The 15,435-nt window shown below is 39.7% G+C and overlaps 1 protein-coding gene across 1 annotated transcript; it reads left to right on the top strand.

Moving 5' to 3' along the window:
- Positions 1 to 402: 402 nt before the first annotated feature.
- TMEM17 (transmembrane protein 17) lies at positions 403 to 7,689 on the top strand. Its single transcript, XM_084901128.1, has 4 exons — positions 403 to 589; positions 3,804 to 3,907; positions 4,068 to 4,181; positions 5,618 to 7,689. The coding sequence occupies exons 1-4, from the start codon at positions 490 to 492 to the stop codon at positions 5,894 to 5,896; spliced, it is 597 nt and encodes a 198-aa protein (XP_084757254.1). The 5' UTR covers positions 403 to 489; the 3' UTR covers positions 5,897 to 7,689.
- The last annotated feature ends 7,746 nt before the right edge of the window (positions 7,690 to 15,435 follow it).

Here is a 15,435-nt window from a genome sequence, read left to right as displayed (position 1 = left end):
ATGTATGTGTATCTAACTATATACATACATTACACATATAGTGAATATATATATATAAACTTTTCTAGGAACACTTCCTATTATATCTTATTAGAATATTATCTGTCACACATATGTAGTCCTAGAACAGGAGCTACTGGGTCGTGAACATTTTTTAAGCTCTGCATTCGTCCTCTACTTCCAACCAGAAAGGTTGCATCTATCTCCTAGCAAGGGGTGAGGGAATCCCTCTAGCCCAATCCAAACCCAGGTCATTTATTATTATTCCTACTTGTTTTTAAGATACTGGGGCTTACAACAGGACGAAGGAAACTGCCTTATTGCATCTGGCCAAGGCTCCCCGCTGGAGCCGGCTTTGCCCCAAATCCTTGCTTCCTCCCAGGCTCCAGGCTCAGCACCGGCGCCCAGCGGCTCGCTGTGCGGCTGCGCGCGCCCCGTTGCCTTGGGAACCGCACAGCCCGCCGCGGGGAGAGGTCCGGAAACCGGGCCATGGAGCTGCCGGCACCGGTCCGCCTGCGGCTGGGGAACTTCAGCCGGACCGTGTTCAGGGACTCAAACCGGACCGACCCCGAGTACAGCGAAGGCCCGGGTGAGTGGCCGCGGCCCGGCGCCGGGAGCGTGGCCGCCCAGGCCCAGCGCGGATGTTGCCAGGACCCAAAATGGCGGCTTCGCCTTCAGCGGGCGCCGCGGCGCGGGAGCACCTGGAGGAGGCCAGGGCTGGGCCTCTCAGGTCCCTGATGGCCGCCGGTGCTGGGCTGGTCATGCTGAGGCCTGGCCCGCCGATTCCCAGCCGGGCAGCTGAGGTGGAGCTGGCCTAACTCAAAAAATAAGATATGAATGCCATAAAAGCCGCCTTCGCAGCTGCCGTCGGGCCCGCGCCCTCTGCCGAGGCGGCCCTGGCTCCGTTAGCCCTGATGGAGGGAATGGCCCCTTCCCAGTCCCGCGCCCCAGCCCCCACCCCGGTAAACTGTGTTCTTCTTTACAACTTTCCTAGCAGGACAAGGACGTTTCCGGCGGAAGAGATGGGAAGAAGTTTTTCCAATGAGTCGTTTTAAACCGCTGTCCGCTCCGCAGTGACAGTGGCCACCCTGCATCGCCTCCCGCAGGCCGCCTGCTTCCCGCCTTCTCCTGCCCCTCCCTCCACAGACCTGCCAACAAAATGCCCTGGTGCTACACCATGCAACCTGGCAGCAAGTCATAGCCATTTCCTCCAAAGAGTTTCCCCTCCTTAAATCATGATGATGGACAACAGACGGTCAACCACATCCACACGCTTTTATCCCCAAACTCTGCAGGAAATGGAAATCTTTTCCTCTTTTCTCTGTTTAGGGGTTTTTAAAAGGGTCAGAGAAAAGTAAAGTCAGTTTCCATACTTGCATTTTTCAACGTCATTACTTGCCTGTCCCCCCAAGTTTAGGATGTACAGCGAAAAAACAACAACAAAAAAAACCATAATGTGAGAAATTAGGTTTTTAACTTTTCTGATTTCTAAAGCTAAATCTGATGGTGCAAGGTATCAGGTCAGCAAACATTTTCTGTAAAGGGCTAGATAGTAAATATTTAGAGTGTACGTGGTAGATCTCTGACAGTTATAGATAATGGTAATTAGGTCGACATGGCAGTGTTTCAATAAAACTTTATTTGTGGATACTAAAATTTGAATTTCGTTAAGAATTTCAGTGTCAAAAAATATTATTCTTTGATTTTTTTCCCCCCAACCACTTAAAAATGTGAAAAAGCTCACTTGGTATACAAACCCAGGCAGCTGGCTGGTGGTTTGCCTATCTCTGATTTATATTATATTTATGTTTTAATTTAAATTCTATTTACAGAACTCAACTTGTACTTTTGCAAAATTTAGTGAATTCATGTCTGCTTTCAAGGTTCATTTACATATTAACTTGATTTTCAGTTGCATGATTATAAGTTTGATCTGCTGAAATACAGAGCATAACTCTTAAAATGTTATTGTACAAAAATTTTTAACACAAACTTCTTTGCTTTGCAAAATTTGACTACAGTTTCCTCTCTAAAGATACTAAATTTTCAGCCTAATTTATCATTGTTTTGTGGATCTGGAGTAGGTTTACTTGTACTGTAATTACAAATGTATATCATTACCATGTCCACAGCTGACCAAGAGTTGCATTATTTTTTTTAATATATTTTATTGATTTTTTACAGACAGGAAGAGAGAGGGATAGAGAGCTAGAAACATCAATGAGAGAGAATCGTCTATCAGCTGCCTCTTGCACACCCCCTACTGGGGATGTGCCCGCAACCAAGGTACATGCCCTTGACCAGAATCAAACCCAGGACCTTTCAGTCCACAGGCCGACACTCTATCCACTGAGCCAGTTCGATTCCTGGTCAAAATACAGTACATCCCTAGATCCCCAGTAGGGAGCATGGAGGAGGCAGCCAATTGATGCTTCTCTCTCTATCCCTCTCCCTTCTCTCTCAAATCAATTTTTAAAAAATAAACATATTTAAAAAGTAGATCATAATCAGGCATATTCTTGGAGCTAAAGAGAACCTTGCTGTGAGACCATGATTATTCCTTATATTTTAAAATTATCAAACGTTAGGTATAAAACACTAAGTTGTGGAGAAAAAGGAAACAGTCTGTTGTTAATTAATTTTAAGAACCTTTGTGAATTCTCACATTTAGAGCAATTGATTTCTAAATATGTGTCTGTTCCTGTTAGTAAATTTAGGATGCAAATGTAGGGGTTAGTTTTGTTAAAATTTTTAATTTAGGACCTTTCTCCTTTACACAAAAACAAAATATTATGTAATCAGCCTTATATAAATGAAACTCATGTACCACAAATAGCTACACTGACAATGTCCTTATGACAATGTTTTCATAATTCATTCTGCTTATGTGTATTTGATATTTACCAGTTTAGAGTAAGATGCTAGGTTCTCTGGGGATCTCAAAAGTGGGTAGAATGTGGTCTGTGTTTACAGTGAGCCTGAACATCAGTGAAAGAAAAGGGAAGGGAACATTTACTGAGTGCCTCCTAAGGGCCAGGCGTGATGCTAGGGTGAAATAATTTGTATTCTCTCTAATCCTCACAAGCAATCTGTGAGATAACTTGAGTGTTACCATTTTTAAGATGAAATTGACAGACAAAAAGGTTCAATAACTTATCTCAAGTGTGGCATCCAGAGTTACTGGGGAGTTTGGGGAATTCAGGGTTTACTTGGACTCCAAAGCTCGTGATCTCTTCAGTACACCAGTGAGGGACGTATGGTTCTTTGCTAACCCTCCTGTACACACGTTAGAGTGATAAATACCTGCAAAGGAATGAGATATCTACTAGAGTTGGGGAATATAATCAAGAAAAAGAAATTTATGGAAAAAGTGGCATTTAATTGGGTATTAATGAATGGGTGGGATTTGGGTATGCTGAAAAGGGGTGTGTCTACTTAAAATTTGGGGAGATTCTTTTTTATATTTGTAAGTAATTTTCTGTATTTTATTTTATGTTCTTTACATAGAATTCTACGAAGTTGGTAATAATAATTATTGTGTCTCAGTAGGATTTATATTGATAGTAATAGCAGACTAATAGCAAAATGCTAAAGTAATTGAAAAGCTTGATACCCCCAGTAACAAATATATGAACTAAATAATATGATGGTGAATATTTCCTTGTACTGGCAATTGTTATAAAGATGCTTAACATTTGTAGTTTTGTTGAGCCAATATGATAGTTTTTCTAGGGCACTAAAGGCTTTATAGGGCATAGACCGGGAATAAGAGTTTGTCCCTTTTCTCTCTGTTTCTATTGTAGATAATGAAGTGGTTTCCAGTTTAGCATTGCAGATGTCACTTTATTTTAATGCTTACTTTTTCCCACTTTGGTGGGTGAGCAGCATCATGATGCTTCAAATGAAAGTAAGTCTAAACTTTAATACTTCTGCTAAGGTCTCTTCTGCTCATCCCCTGGCATTGTTACATTCTCAATAAAATCCAAGTTCTTAATATTTTATTTCTTACCAGGTCATTTTTACTATATGTGAGATTTTAAAGGCATGTTTATATTTGTTTTCTTTAGTATCCAATTCTGCCTGATTACTACAAATTCATTGTGGTCACTGTTATCATCCTCGTAACCTTAATTGAAGCTATCAGGCTGTATCTGGGCTACATGGGTAACCTTCAGGAAAAGGTAGGCTCTCCTTCCCTTTCTTTCAGTGCTGCACATGGATGCAGTAAGGCTTCCATGGCGAGGAAGGGGCAGTGCGCCGTTAAGGCCTGGCTCCAAGGTTACTTCTTTTGTCACTCTGGTCTGTTTACTTAATCTTGTTAGCCTTGGTTTCTTCATATGTAAATTGGGGGGAAATATATAAATAAATAATAAATAAATAAATAAGATGGGGAAAATATTTACTTCACAAGTTGGTTGGAATTAAATGAAATCCTTATATAATAAAAGGCTAATAATCAAATTGCCCCCTCCACTGAGAGTTTGACCAGGGAGCGGGTCCAACCAGCCAGTCACCTGTAGCCCCTCTCCCCAGCTGGCCCCACCCCTGACCAACCCCTCTGCCCCGATTGGGCCAGGCCAGCCACGGGGAGGGGACATGGGAGGCTAGAGGGCTGGCCAGACCCCACCTGTGCATGAATTCGTGCACTGGGCCTCTAGTAATATATATAAGGTACCTGACCATAGTAAGCACATAAGAATTGATCATTTTCCCTGTTCTAACCAGTCTTGAAAATACTCAGTCAATTAAACATGTTTATTTAGATCCTGAATAAGAAAATGGGAGCCCTGGCCAGAGTGGCTCAGTTAGTTAGAGTGTCATCCTGTGCACCAAAAAGTTTTGGGTTCAATTCCTGGTCAGGACACATACCTAGGTTGCGCCTTTAATCCCTGGTTGGAAACTGATGGATGTTTCTCTCTCACATCAATGTTTCTCTCACTTTTTCTCTCTCTCGCTTATTCTCCCTCTAAAAACCAATAAAAACATATCCTCAGGTGAAGATTAAAAAGAAAATGAGGAGAAATTACAAACTCATTTCCTATGCTGGGTACATGTTGTCTGAATCATCAAGCTACCTAAGCATTTACAGGTAGTTACCAGAGTTTTGGGATAATGCCTAAAGATTCCTAAGGTTTTCTAAAAGGCCCTTCATAATTAGGCCCCACCCAGCCTATCTCACTGTATTTCTTGCTATTTCCTAAACTAAACATGTATTCCAAGCTGACATACTGATTCCCAGTCATGCTCATCTCACATCTTTGCTTACTTACCTTCTTGCCTCTTCCTCCTTCTACCCAGCTTTAAAAGCCTACATCCTGAATTCTTTCACCTGCTCTGATCAGCCTCTTATCTTACGTTTTGTAGCACTCGGTCTATATTTCTAAGTGACACATTTAACTATTCACTAAGCTGTAGTATTCTAGGGCTGTCACATAAGTTAGTTTTCTCTTCTAACCTAGACGATAAGTTGTCTGAGGACAAGGACCATGTCATACTGCTTTTGAGTGACAGCTCACAATGTATGATAGGTTCACAGTAGTGCTAAGGACTTGCTTATCTGTATGAACAGAAGAGTGTACTTTACTGATCTGATTGCTTTCAATGTGTGTCATTTCAGGTTCCTGAGTTAGCCGGCTTCTGGCTTTTGAGCCTTCTATTGCAGTTGCCTTTAATTCTCTTCTTGCTCTTTAATGAAGGCCTAACAAACCTGCCCTTGGAAAAAGCGGTGCACATTGTCTTCACTACGTTCCTTACTTTCCAAGTCGTGTCCGCGTTTCTGACCTTGAGGAAAATGGTAAACCAGCTGGCCACTCGTTTCCACCTCCAAGACTTCGACCGGCTCTCTGCGAACAGAGGTGGCGTGAGGACCATGAGAACCTGTCTGGAAGAGATTTGACCCAGTGCTGTCCGTGAGGACGGAAAGCTCATTCCAGAAGACTCTGAGGTTAGGGACACGTCAGAGACGTAGCAGGAGAAAAAGGACCAAGCAAGTGTTTGGACCTGTATCGTCTCAAGCTCCGAAAGTCCAAGTGGTAACCGGGAACGTGAGCCGAGGTGTTTTTCCGGTCGTGTCTCCCGACGCCCAAGAATGAGCTGCTCAGGCCAGAAGATTAGCAGAAGTGTGGAAAGTGCATTACAGGCAGATTCAGACTCCCCGCACGTTGAGGGGAACCAATAGTGGACTGTCCGTTAGAGCCTGTAGTCCAGGGGTGTGTGTTTGCTACAAGCCTGCTCTGTGTCTACCTGTGTCGTCCCCTGATGGATTCCCTCAGTAGTTTTTGCCCAGCAAGGGGCCTGACCATTCCCTGCTCCTGTGTGTTCTCTGTCCCCATGCTGGACTTTCTCTGTTTCTATACATTCGCACACCTTGTGACTGCAGGCCCTCCCTTGTTTTCCCATGCCTCCCGCTTTGAGTTCAGAAACATTATTTCTTCTTGGTTGGTTGGTGTAGGCTGGCTCAAACTGCCATGTCTGCCCCTGCCTATGCCCCACTGGACCCTGCCTATCTGCCTGCGTTTCAGGTTAACCCTCTCACAAGTTTGAGGGCAGTGATAGACTCTACAGTATGAAAGCAAGTCAACCCTACATCCTAGATGATGCCCACCTGATGCCAAATGTCTTCATTTTTTTATTTTTGTTGGCTTTCTCAGGTTTGCAGATTTCCATGTTGGTGGTCACAGTTTACCAGCTTTACTGTAATATTTCTAGTTAGTAATGTGTATATTTCTTTTAAATTTGTTTTTTTTTAATCTTTATTGTTGAGAGTATTACACATGTCCCCTTCTTTATCCCCCATTGCCTCCCTAAACCGAGTTTCCGCATCGTCCCTGGCCTTCACACCCTATTATGTGTGCACATAGTAATGTATACATGCATGTAAGGTCTATGGTTGGTCTCTTCCCACCACCCCCTTCCCTCTGAGGTGCCTCAGCTGTCCATATCTTGGCAGTTCATCTGGAGCACGTGGGAATCCTTATCAATATTCTGGTGTGTTAGACTATATTTGTAAACAAAGACACCACATTTTCATGCTGCTAAGGTTAAATTATAACCTAGCCTCAGCTGTTATCCTGAGGTTAAGAAGAAAACAAGTAGATTATCATGGCATTTAGGAAATATTTTTATAGTAAAATTGTAACTTTCATAAAACCATGTTCAGTATTTATGGTGGTAGTGGTGGTGTGCTAAATGTCTTTACAATACATTATAAAATATTTATGTTAAAAGTATTTATAATAAATCATGCTTGTCTTGTACCATTCTTTTGGGCATGGTTTCATTTCTATAGAGTTGCAAAGGATGGAAGGAGGAAAAAATAGAGAGCTTCCATGTAGTAGGCACTAAACTAAGCACATTAACCCTTGTGATCTCATCTACTAAATCATTATTCACTGAAGAACTGCTTCAAACCCAATAAATTCATATGAGGGTTGATTCAAAAACCAGGTGCCTATTAGTCCAAAGCGAGAGCTAAGGTGACCAAAGGGACTATACTCATGATCTTAATAAGCATGCTCCCTTGCTAACAGGAAAAACATTTAAGGAAATTCAGGTAAGAGCAAATTGTTTGTGTGTATCTGAACATTATTTTTAACTAAGTACAGCATTATCTTGATGGATAGACAGTAGTCTCCCCTTAACCTCTTTATCATAGGTATATGATAAAGTTTATAAATTAGGCATAGTAAGAGATTAGTAATAACAAATAATAAAATAGAACAATTATAACAATATACTGTAATAAAAGTTATGCAAATGTGTCCTCTTAAACATTGTACTGTATTCTTTTCACTTGAAAGCACTCATAGCTTCTCTTTGGCATAGCTTAATTGTCAACATCACTACTCTTGCACTCTGGGGCCATTATTAAGTAAAATAAGGGATACTTGAACAACACTGCAATATTCGTTGATCTGATAACTGACTAATGATTGGTAGCATCTTCTGTGTGGAGACACCGGACAAAGGTAAGATTCACATCCCAGGCAGAGGAGGACAGAGCTAGATTTCATATGGTGTTTAGAGCAGGGCACAATTTAAAACTCATGGACTTATTTCTGGAATTTTCCATTTAATATTTTCAGTCCATGGTTGACCATGGAAAATTGAAACTGCAGAAAGCAAAACTTAAGATAAGGAAGGACAAATATAATATCTTCTTTACTATTAAAAAAAAAAGTGCCTTTATACTGAGAAATGGTTATAGCTACCTTAAAAAAATTTTTCCCCAATTTCCCATCTCTGTAATTCATGCTCGTCTTAGGTTTTCCATGCTTTGCATTATTTTATACTGCTTACTTTTTGAAAATGTTTTCACTTCCCACTCTCATTTACACCCGACCAAACTATTTATGCTAATTTTATTGCTGTGGGGTTTTTTTTATTACACAATTCAGACACCACCGCCAGTCCTCCACATGCACTGGTTGATTAAACTTTTCCTCATACCAAAGTAGTCACTAGGTATACTCCAATAACTTGAAATTCAAAATAGAATTCTGTGTGGAAAGTTTTTTAGAACTTACATTTCTCTGGATTTATTTTCAGATAGGAATTGATGGGTGAATCTATAAAAAAAATGTAAAATACACTAAATTTACTAAGGGGATAATAAAAAAAGACTTTTTAATAATTGTTTTCAAAGTTTTATTTTAAATAATGGAGACTCTGACACATTTAAACTTTAATTTAGGATTAAGAGATTAATGGCTAAAATATTGGAGTCAAAAAAATTCGAAGACTATAAAAATTTTGGAAAAATAAATTTGGCCTATTTAAATTCTCCAAAAATGTTTTTGCTAAAACAATATTGCTTAAAATACAGACATAATAAGGGTGGGGTAAAAAATACTAAGAAAGTCAACCGAGAACATGACAAAGTCATTTGTTTTTCATCCAAACAGTAAAACCATGATTTTGTGTTAAGCTTAACCAATATTTGATATTAGAATATATCTATGTAAGCATATGAAAATTGAGGTTGAGAAGATATTTACATGCCAACACACTTGGAATTTAGAATCCATTATTTTATTTGAATAAGTTTGTTAATCCTTCTTAATTCTATTACATCTTTCTCTCTAGGACTTCATAACACTTTTCTGAACATTTCTAGTTAGGATGCTGAGCTCCACAAATATTTTGTGTTTCACATTTTTCTTCCAAAGTCTTCCTCATCACAAAGTAGATGTAAATTTTGTAAATCAGAATGATCTTTTAAATTGGATTTTAATCAACGTGTTTGAATGTCTAATATGTGCAAGGAATAGTGGAGGGTCCAGACAAATAAGATGTGCTCCCATGTGGGAGGTAAAATATTTGTAAGACAATCTTAAGACAAAATAGAAAAGTCTGACTTCACCAGAGGGGTGCATTGAATGAGTTTCTACCTGAGAAGTATCTTTGCTCCCAACATATCTCCCCTCTTTATTCCTAGCTCTTACATGTGCAGGACCAGTACACTGGCCCTTCATCTTCATCAGTTAGCATTCACTATTCCTCTCCTTGTCAGAGCATAGGGAGGAGACATGGAAGATGAGGAGGCAGTTAAACATATATGTTCATTGCAGCATTATTCACAGTGGCCAAGACATGAAGAGAGCCAGTGTCCTTTGATAGAGGATCGGGTCAAGAAGACTACTTGGCAATAAGAAAAGATGCATACTGCCATTTGGGACAACATGGATGGACTTGAAAATATACTCAGTGAAATAAGTCAGTTAGAAAAAGCTAAGAACCATATGATTTCACTCTGATGTGGATATAAAACTGAAACTCATAGACATAGACAACAGTATGGTGGTTACCAGAGGGAAGGGGATGGAGGGACAGCAAAAGGTCAAGGAAGCCAAACATGTGGTGATGAAAGATGATTTGGCTTCGGGTGGTGGGCACACACTGCAATATGCAGACCATGTCCCATAGAAATAATACGCTTGAAACCTACATGATCTTATTAGCCAATGTCACCCAATAAATTTAATTAACTAACTAAACCCATACACACTCATTGGAACTTGCCTGCCCACACAATAATGAATGAAAGTTTAATGCCCAGTGGAAAAAGCAGATAAGCAAACCATTGACAGCACAGTGTGATGGGGGCACTGTAGGATTACAGAGAAGAGACTTAGGAAAGATGAGAAATCTGGGAAGCCTTCCTAAACAAAGTTCCACTTGAGATTTGGAGAAGGAATGGGTATTAAGTGTCAATTTCAGTATTAAGAGTCAGAAGTCATGGTGACTGAGCACTGTTTCAGGAATGACATGTAGTCTGACAAAGCCTGGTGGGAAGGGTGCATGAGGAGAAAGGGCACAAAGTAAGGTAGAGAAGCGTAGGAGGAGCTAGTAAGCTATGCCAAAGGTTTTAATATTCTGAATCTCTGAGTGGTTTAAACAGTGAAATGTCACAAACAGATTTAGATTTCAGAAAGATCTCTCTCTGAAGACAGTGTGGAAAACGGATTCAAAGGGTTGGACCAAAGGAAGAACTCGATACAGTGACTTCAGACAGAACACGCTGGCCTAGATAAAGTCAGTGGCAGTAAAGTGATTTAAGTAGGACCTATTTCAAGTTTCAAAATTTTTTTATTTTACATTTAAAAATAGGTAGCAAATGTCTTTCCCCAACTCATTCTTTTGGGGATTACACACAATCGTAAACAAAATGACATACTCATTGTCTTATTGAACACTCCCTCAAATTGTTAGGTTATTAGACTTAAATAGAACTCTGTCTAAAATAGTTTTTTTATATATTTTATTTAACAGTAAAGGCCCAGTGCATGAAATTTCTACACTGGGTGGGGGGAGGGAGTGTGTCCCTCAGCCCAGCCTGCACTCTCTCCAATCTGGACTCCTCAGGGGATGTCCAACTGTCCAAACTGGCAGTCAGACATCTCTCTCACAATCTAGGACTGCTGGCCTGATCACCTAACCACTCTCCTGCCAGCCTGATTGATGCCTAACTGCTCCCCTGCCAGCCCAATTTCCCCCAACCGCCCTCCCCTACTGACCCAATCGCCCCCAATTGCCCTCCCCTGCAGGCCTGATTGCCCACAACTACCCTTCCCTGCCAGCCATCTTGTGGGGGCTATCTTTGACCACATGGGGGTGGCCATTTTGTACAGTGTGAGGGTCAATTTGGAGAATGAATGGGTATTAAGATATTACCTCTTTATTATATAGGATAATCTACCTAAATTATTCTTAATTTACAATAGTTAAGATGATAGTTTTTAAAAACTTAAATTTTTAAAGAAATTGAATCAAGATTTTGAGAGTAAAGAACAGAAATCTATAATTCCACAACCTTAAAAGAACAACTATTAGCAAATGCCATGTTCCTTTGCAGTTTTTACTTTATAAATTCTTTCTAAAAATATTTTTTTTTATTGATTTCAGGGAGGAAGGAAGAAGGATAGAGAGAAACCTCAATGATGAGAAAGAATCAACTGGCTGCCTCCTGCACGTCACACCACACACTGGGGATTGCACCTACAACCTGGGCATGTGCCCTGACAGGAAATCAAACCCTGACCTCCTGGTTCATAGGTTGATGATCAACCACTGACTGGGCTATAAATGCTCTTTAAAAACATAGTTGTGGCTGAAACCGGTTTGGCTCGGTGGATAGAGCATCGGCCTGCAGACTGAAGGTCCCAGGTTCGATTCTGGTTAAGGGCATGTACCTTGGTTGTGGGCACATCCCCAGTGGGAGGTGTGCAGGAGGCACTGATTGATGTTTCGCTCTCATCATTGTTTCTAAGTCTCTATCCTTCTCCCTTCCTCTCTGTTAAAAAAAAATGATAAAATATATTTTAAAAAAGAAAAACATAGTTGTGATTATCAGCACTTTCAATTCTGTACTCTTTTTCTAAGAACATTATAAATATTTCTCCATCTTTCTCCATAGTCACACAACCATCATCTTGAATGATTGCACACTATTCCACCAAGTGGATAGGCAGTAATTTAACTTCTCTCCTATTGCTGGGTATTTGTGTTGTTTCTTCTTTTACTTTTATATGTAACATTATAATGAATAGCTTATGCATAAGGCTTTTTCTGTATCTTATTCTTTTTCATGAATAAGCTATCAAAATTGCAAGATCATAGGCTACGAACATTTTTAAGGACCCTTGATGCATAGTGCCAAATTGTAACATCCACTTTCTGCCACTCACCACCTACAATTCTAAAGATCGTATAATCCAAAGTTTGATAAGGACAGACATATGGACCTCAATTATCCATTCATCTTTGTTTTCGTGTAGGAACACTGAGTCTCCCAAGGAGGAAAAAAATCTAAAAGCTGCTAAAGGAGAAGTGCAAAGAATTTTTAAAAAAATATTTTTGAATTAAGGGAAAACTGATAAGGGGAGGGAAAAGGATTAGGCAGGCAGGTCACAGTCAGCAACAGAGAGATGTGGCACAATAAAAACTGGGTCGTTGAGTTGGGACAGCCCTAGGACATAAAAAGACTGAAATGAAGTAAAGCTCTGGATTACTTTGTTCTTGAATATTGAATTTTTTCAGAAGCATGGAGCATGAAATATTATAGTGATAAGCCAAGATTGGAAGCACAGCCAAGAAAAAGAAGTCTTTAAGGGATTGTTTAAAATGTGCTGAAGGAATAATTTGGTTTGGTCTTAAACGGCTTAGAAAGTAAATTGACATAAAGCTTCTGCATAGCAAAATAGGCATGGAAGCAGAAAACAATGAGGCAAGCAGAACACCCCATAAATTTGTTACAATATAAAATGTTAGATTTTTACTTCTTAAAAAAGGCTTATCAGAAGACTTAAATGCTGTGTTTTATAAGTGCAATTAACACTAACTTCTTATGGGTATATATATATATATATATATCTTTATTCTAGGTTTAAAAGACTTAATTGGGGGAATTTAAGTCAAGAGAAAACTAAACATTTAATTATGAGAATCATTCTAAAAACCTACCACCACCACCCACCACCCCACCACCCCACCATCCACCACCCCACCACCCCACCACCCACCACCCCACAGTGTTTAAGCATTTAAAAACATTCAGCCCCTAAAAAAATGTGTTTAAACACAGGTTTAATCACATTTAAATTGGTCTTGGAGCTCACATAGATTTATAGTACCTCTTTCTTAAAATGAGTCCAGGCATCAATGTGTAATCAGTAATCATTTTAACTAAAGTTAAGAAAGTACAGCCGAAACCGGTTTGGCTCAGCGGTAGAGCGTCAGTCTGCGGACTGAAAGGTCCCTGGTTCGATTCCGGTGAAGGGCATGTACATTGGTTGCGGGCACGTCCCCGGTAGGGGGTGTGCAAGAGGCAGCTGGTCAATGTTTCTCTCTCATCGACGTTTCTAGCTCTCTATCCTTCTCCCTTCCTCTCTGTAAGAAAAATCAATAAAATAAAAAATAAAAAAAGTTAAGAAAGTACAGAACTCTTAAAAACAAGATACCGTACCAGAGAATAGATGGGATATATATATATATATTCTATGAAAAACCAGACACTTAAAATGTATCTTATCTACATGCTCAATCTAGGCATGCTGCACAGCAACACTCTTGTTTAGAAAGGGCTTATGAACTTATCAAGATGCATTACGATCACAATGTAGTATATATCATAGCTATTTTTCTTTCATCGCTCCACAGACTTAAGTGTTTTGTACTTGGCTACATTAAAAATGTAGACTTTAGCCGAAACCGGTTTGGCTCAGTGGTAGAGTGTCGGTCTGCGGACTGAAAGGTCTCGGGTTCAATTCAGGTCAAGGGCATGTACCTTGGTTGCGGGCACATCCCCGGTAGGGGGTGTACAGGAGGCAGCTGATCGATGTTTCTCTCTCATCAATGTTTCTAGCTCTCTCTCTCTCTCCCTTCCTCTCTGTAAAAATGTCAATAAAATATATTTTTTTTAAAAATGTAGACTTTAGCCGAAACCGGTTTGGCTCAGGGGATAGAGTGTTGGCCTGTGGACTGAAAGGTCCCAGGTTCTATTCCAGTCAAGGGCATGTACCTTGGTTGTGGGCACATCCCCAGTAGGGGGTGTGCAGGAGGCAGCTGGTCGATGTTTCTCTCCCATTGATGTTTCTAACTCTCTATCCCTCTCTCTTCCTCTCTGTAAAAAATCAATAAAACATACATATAAATAAATAAATAAATATGTAGGCTTAAAAAAAAAAAAAAAAAAAACAATAATCAACCAAAATGGTCTTATCTTTCAGTTTTTCAGAATTCTAATAGAACTATATTTGACTGATAGGAAAGTAGTATTATGGATTCATCTTTAAAGGTTTTCAGTTCTTGCCTGGCCAGTGTGGCTCAATGGTTGAGCATTGGCCCAGGGTTTGATTCCTGGTCAGGCCACATGCCTGGGGGTGTGCAGGAGTCAGCCAGTTAATGATTCTCTCTCATCATTGATGTTTCTCTCTCCCTTTTCCTGCCTTTCTCTGAAATCAAGAAAAATATTTTTAAAGGTTTTTAGTGTCTGATTGAGGTATTTATATTACAATCAAAAACAGATTGGAGACACTATTCAGTATGGTAACTCAAAAGACAAAAATGTTTGATATTTAAATTCAAGTTCAAATTTCAAAATTTAAAAGTTTGATGTGCATTTTTAATGTTTATTTTATACACACTTGATTCATTAGTACCTAGAAATACTAAGATGATCACTAGAGACCGTGGAAGTTTAGAACTTTGCTTCAATAGCTTTCCTAAAAAACATGAGCACTAGTAATAGTCCTGTTTTTGTTTTTGTTTTTTGTGTTTTTGCTGTTCAAAAACTAGAGCTCCCTGTAGTCAATAAACCTTTACAAGGAAGGCAGGAAAGTGTTAACTGTTGATTGATCAGTCTTTTAAAAGCAGAGCAGCAAAGGATATGTAGTTCATGCTTTATATTTTTAGTATGCTATGATTTCGTTCTGCAAAATAAACTTGATTTAGTTAGCTCCAACAATAGGCCGTCCACTATGTTTTTATTCTCCAGGACAAAAACATAAGTAGAATTGAGTCCCTGGCCTTCTAGCCAAGGTTGAGCATAATGTCTTATGATACTATTATAACAGAGCTATGTAAAATCCGGAGGTAAGCGAGGGATCCTGTCTAGGGGGTAGGAGAGTCTTTCAGACAGCTGGAACAGCATGGGCAAAGTATAGACATTTGAAAATATAAGGCCTGAACAAAACCCAAAGTGGTCTGATGTGATAAAATATAAGGTATGCAGAGAAGGGCTTGAGATGAGCTGGAAAGACTGAGGTCAGGATATCAGTCTCTTATAGAAAAGATTATAGTAAAGAGTTTGAGCTTTATGCTATAGGAATGTATGACATACTTATATTTAAACGGAATTAGTAAACATTGTTGCCATATTTGAAAATGATGGAAAGAGAGCTAATTTGATAAATAATGTCATCATATTACAAAAGAGTC

The sequence above is a fragment of the Pipistrellus hanaki genome, assembly GCF_964339955.1.
Source record: "Pipistrellus hanaki genome assembly, chromosome: 12".
NCBI classification, from domain to species: Eukaryota; Metazoa; Chordata; class Mammalia; order Chiroptera; family Vespertilionidae; genus Pipistrellus; species Pipistrellus hanaki.
This window is presented reverse-complemented; position numbering and strand designations above follow the sequence as displayed.

Coding starts and splice junctions, on each gene's coding strand:
- TMEM17 (XM_084901128.1), top strand. CDS start 490: ATGGAGCTGCCGGCACCGGTCCGCCTGCGGCTGGGGAACTTCAGCCGG. Junction 590..3,803: donor CGAGTACAGCGAAGGCCCGG/GTGAGTGGCCGC, acceptor TTTCTATTGTAG/ATAATGAAGTGGTTTCCAGT. Junction 3,908..4,067: donor TCATGATGCTTCAAATGAAA/GTAAGTCTAAAC, acceptor TGTTTTCTTTAG/TATCCAATTCTGCCTGATTA.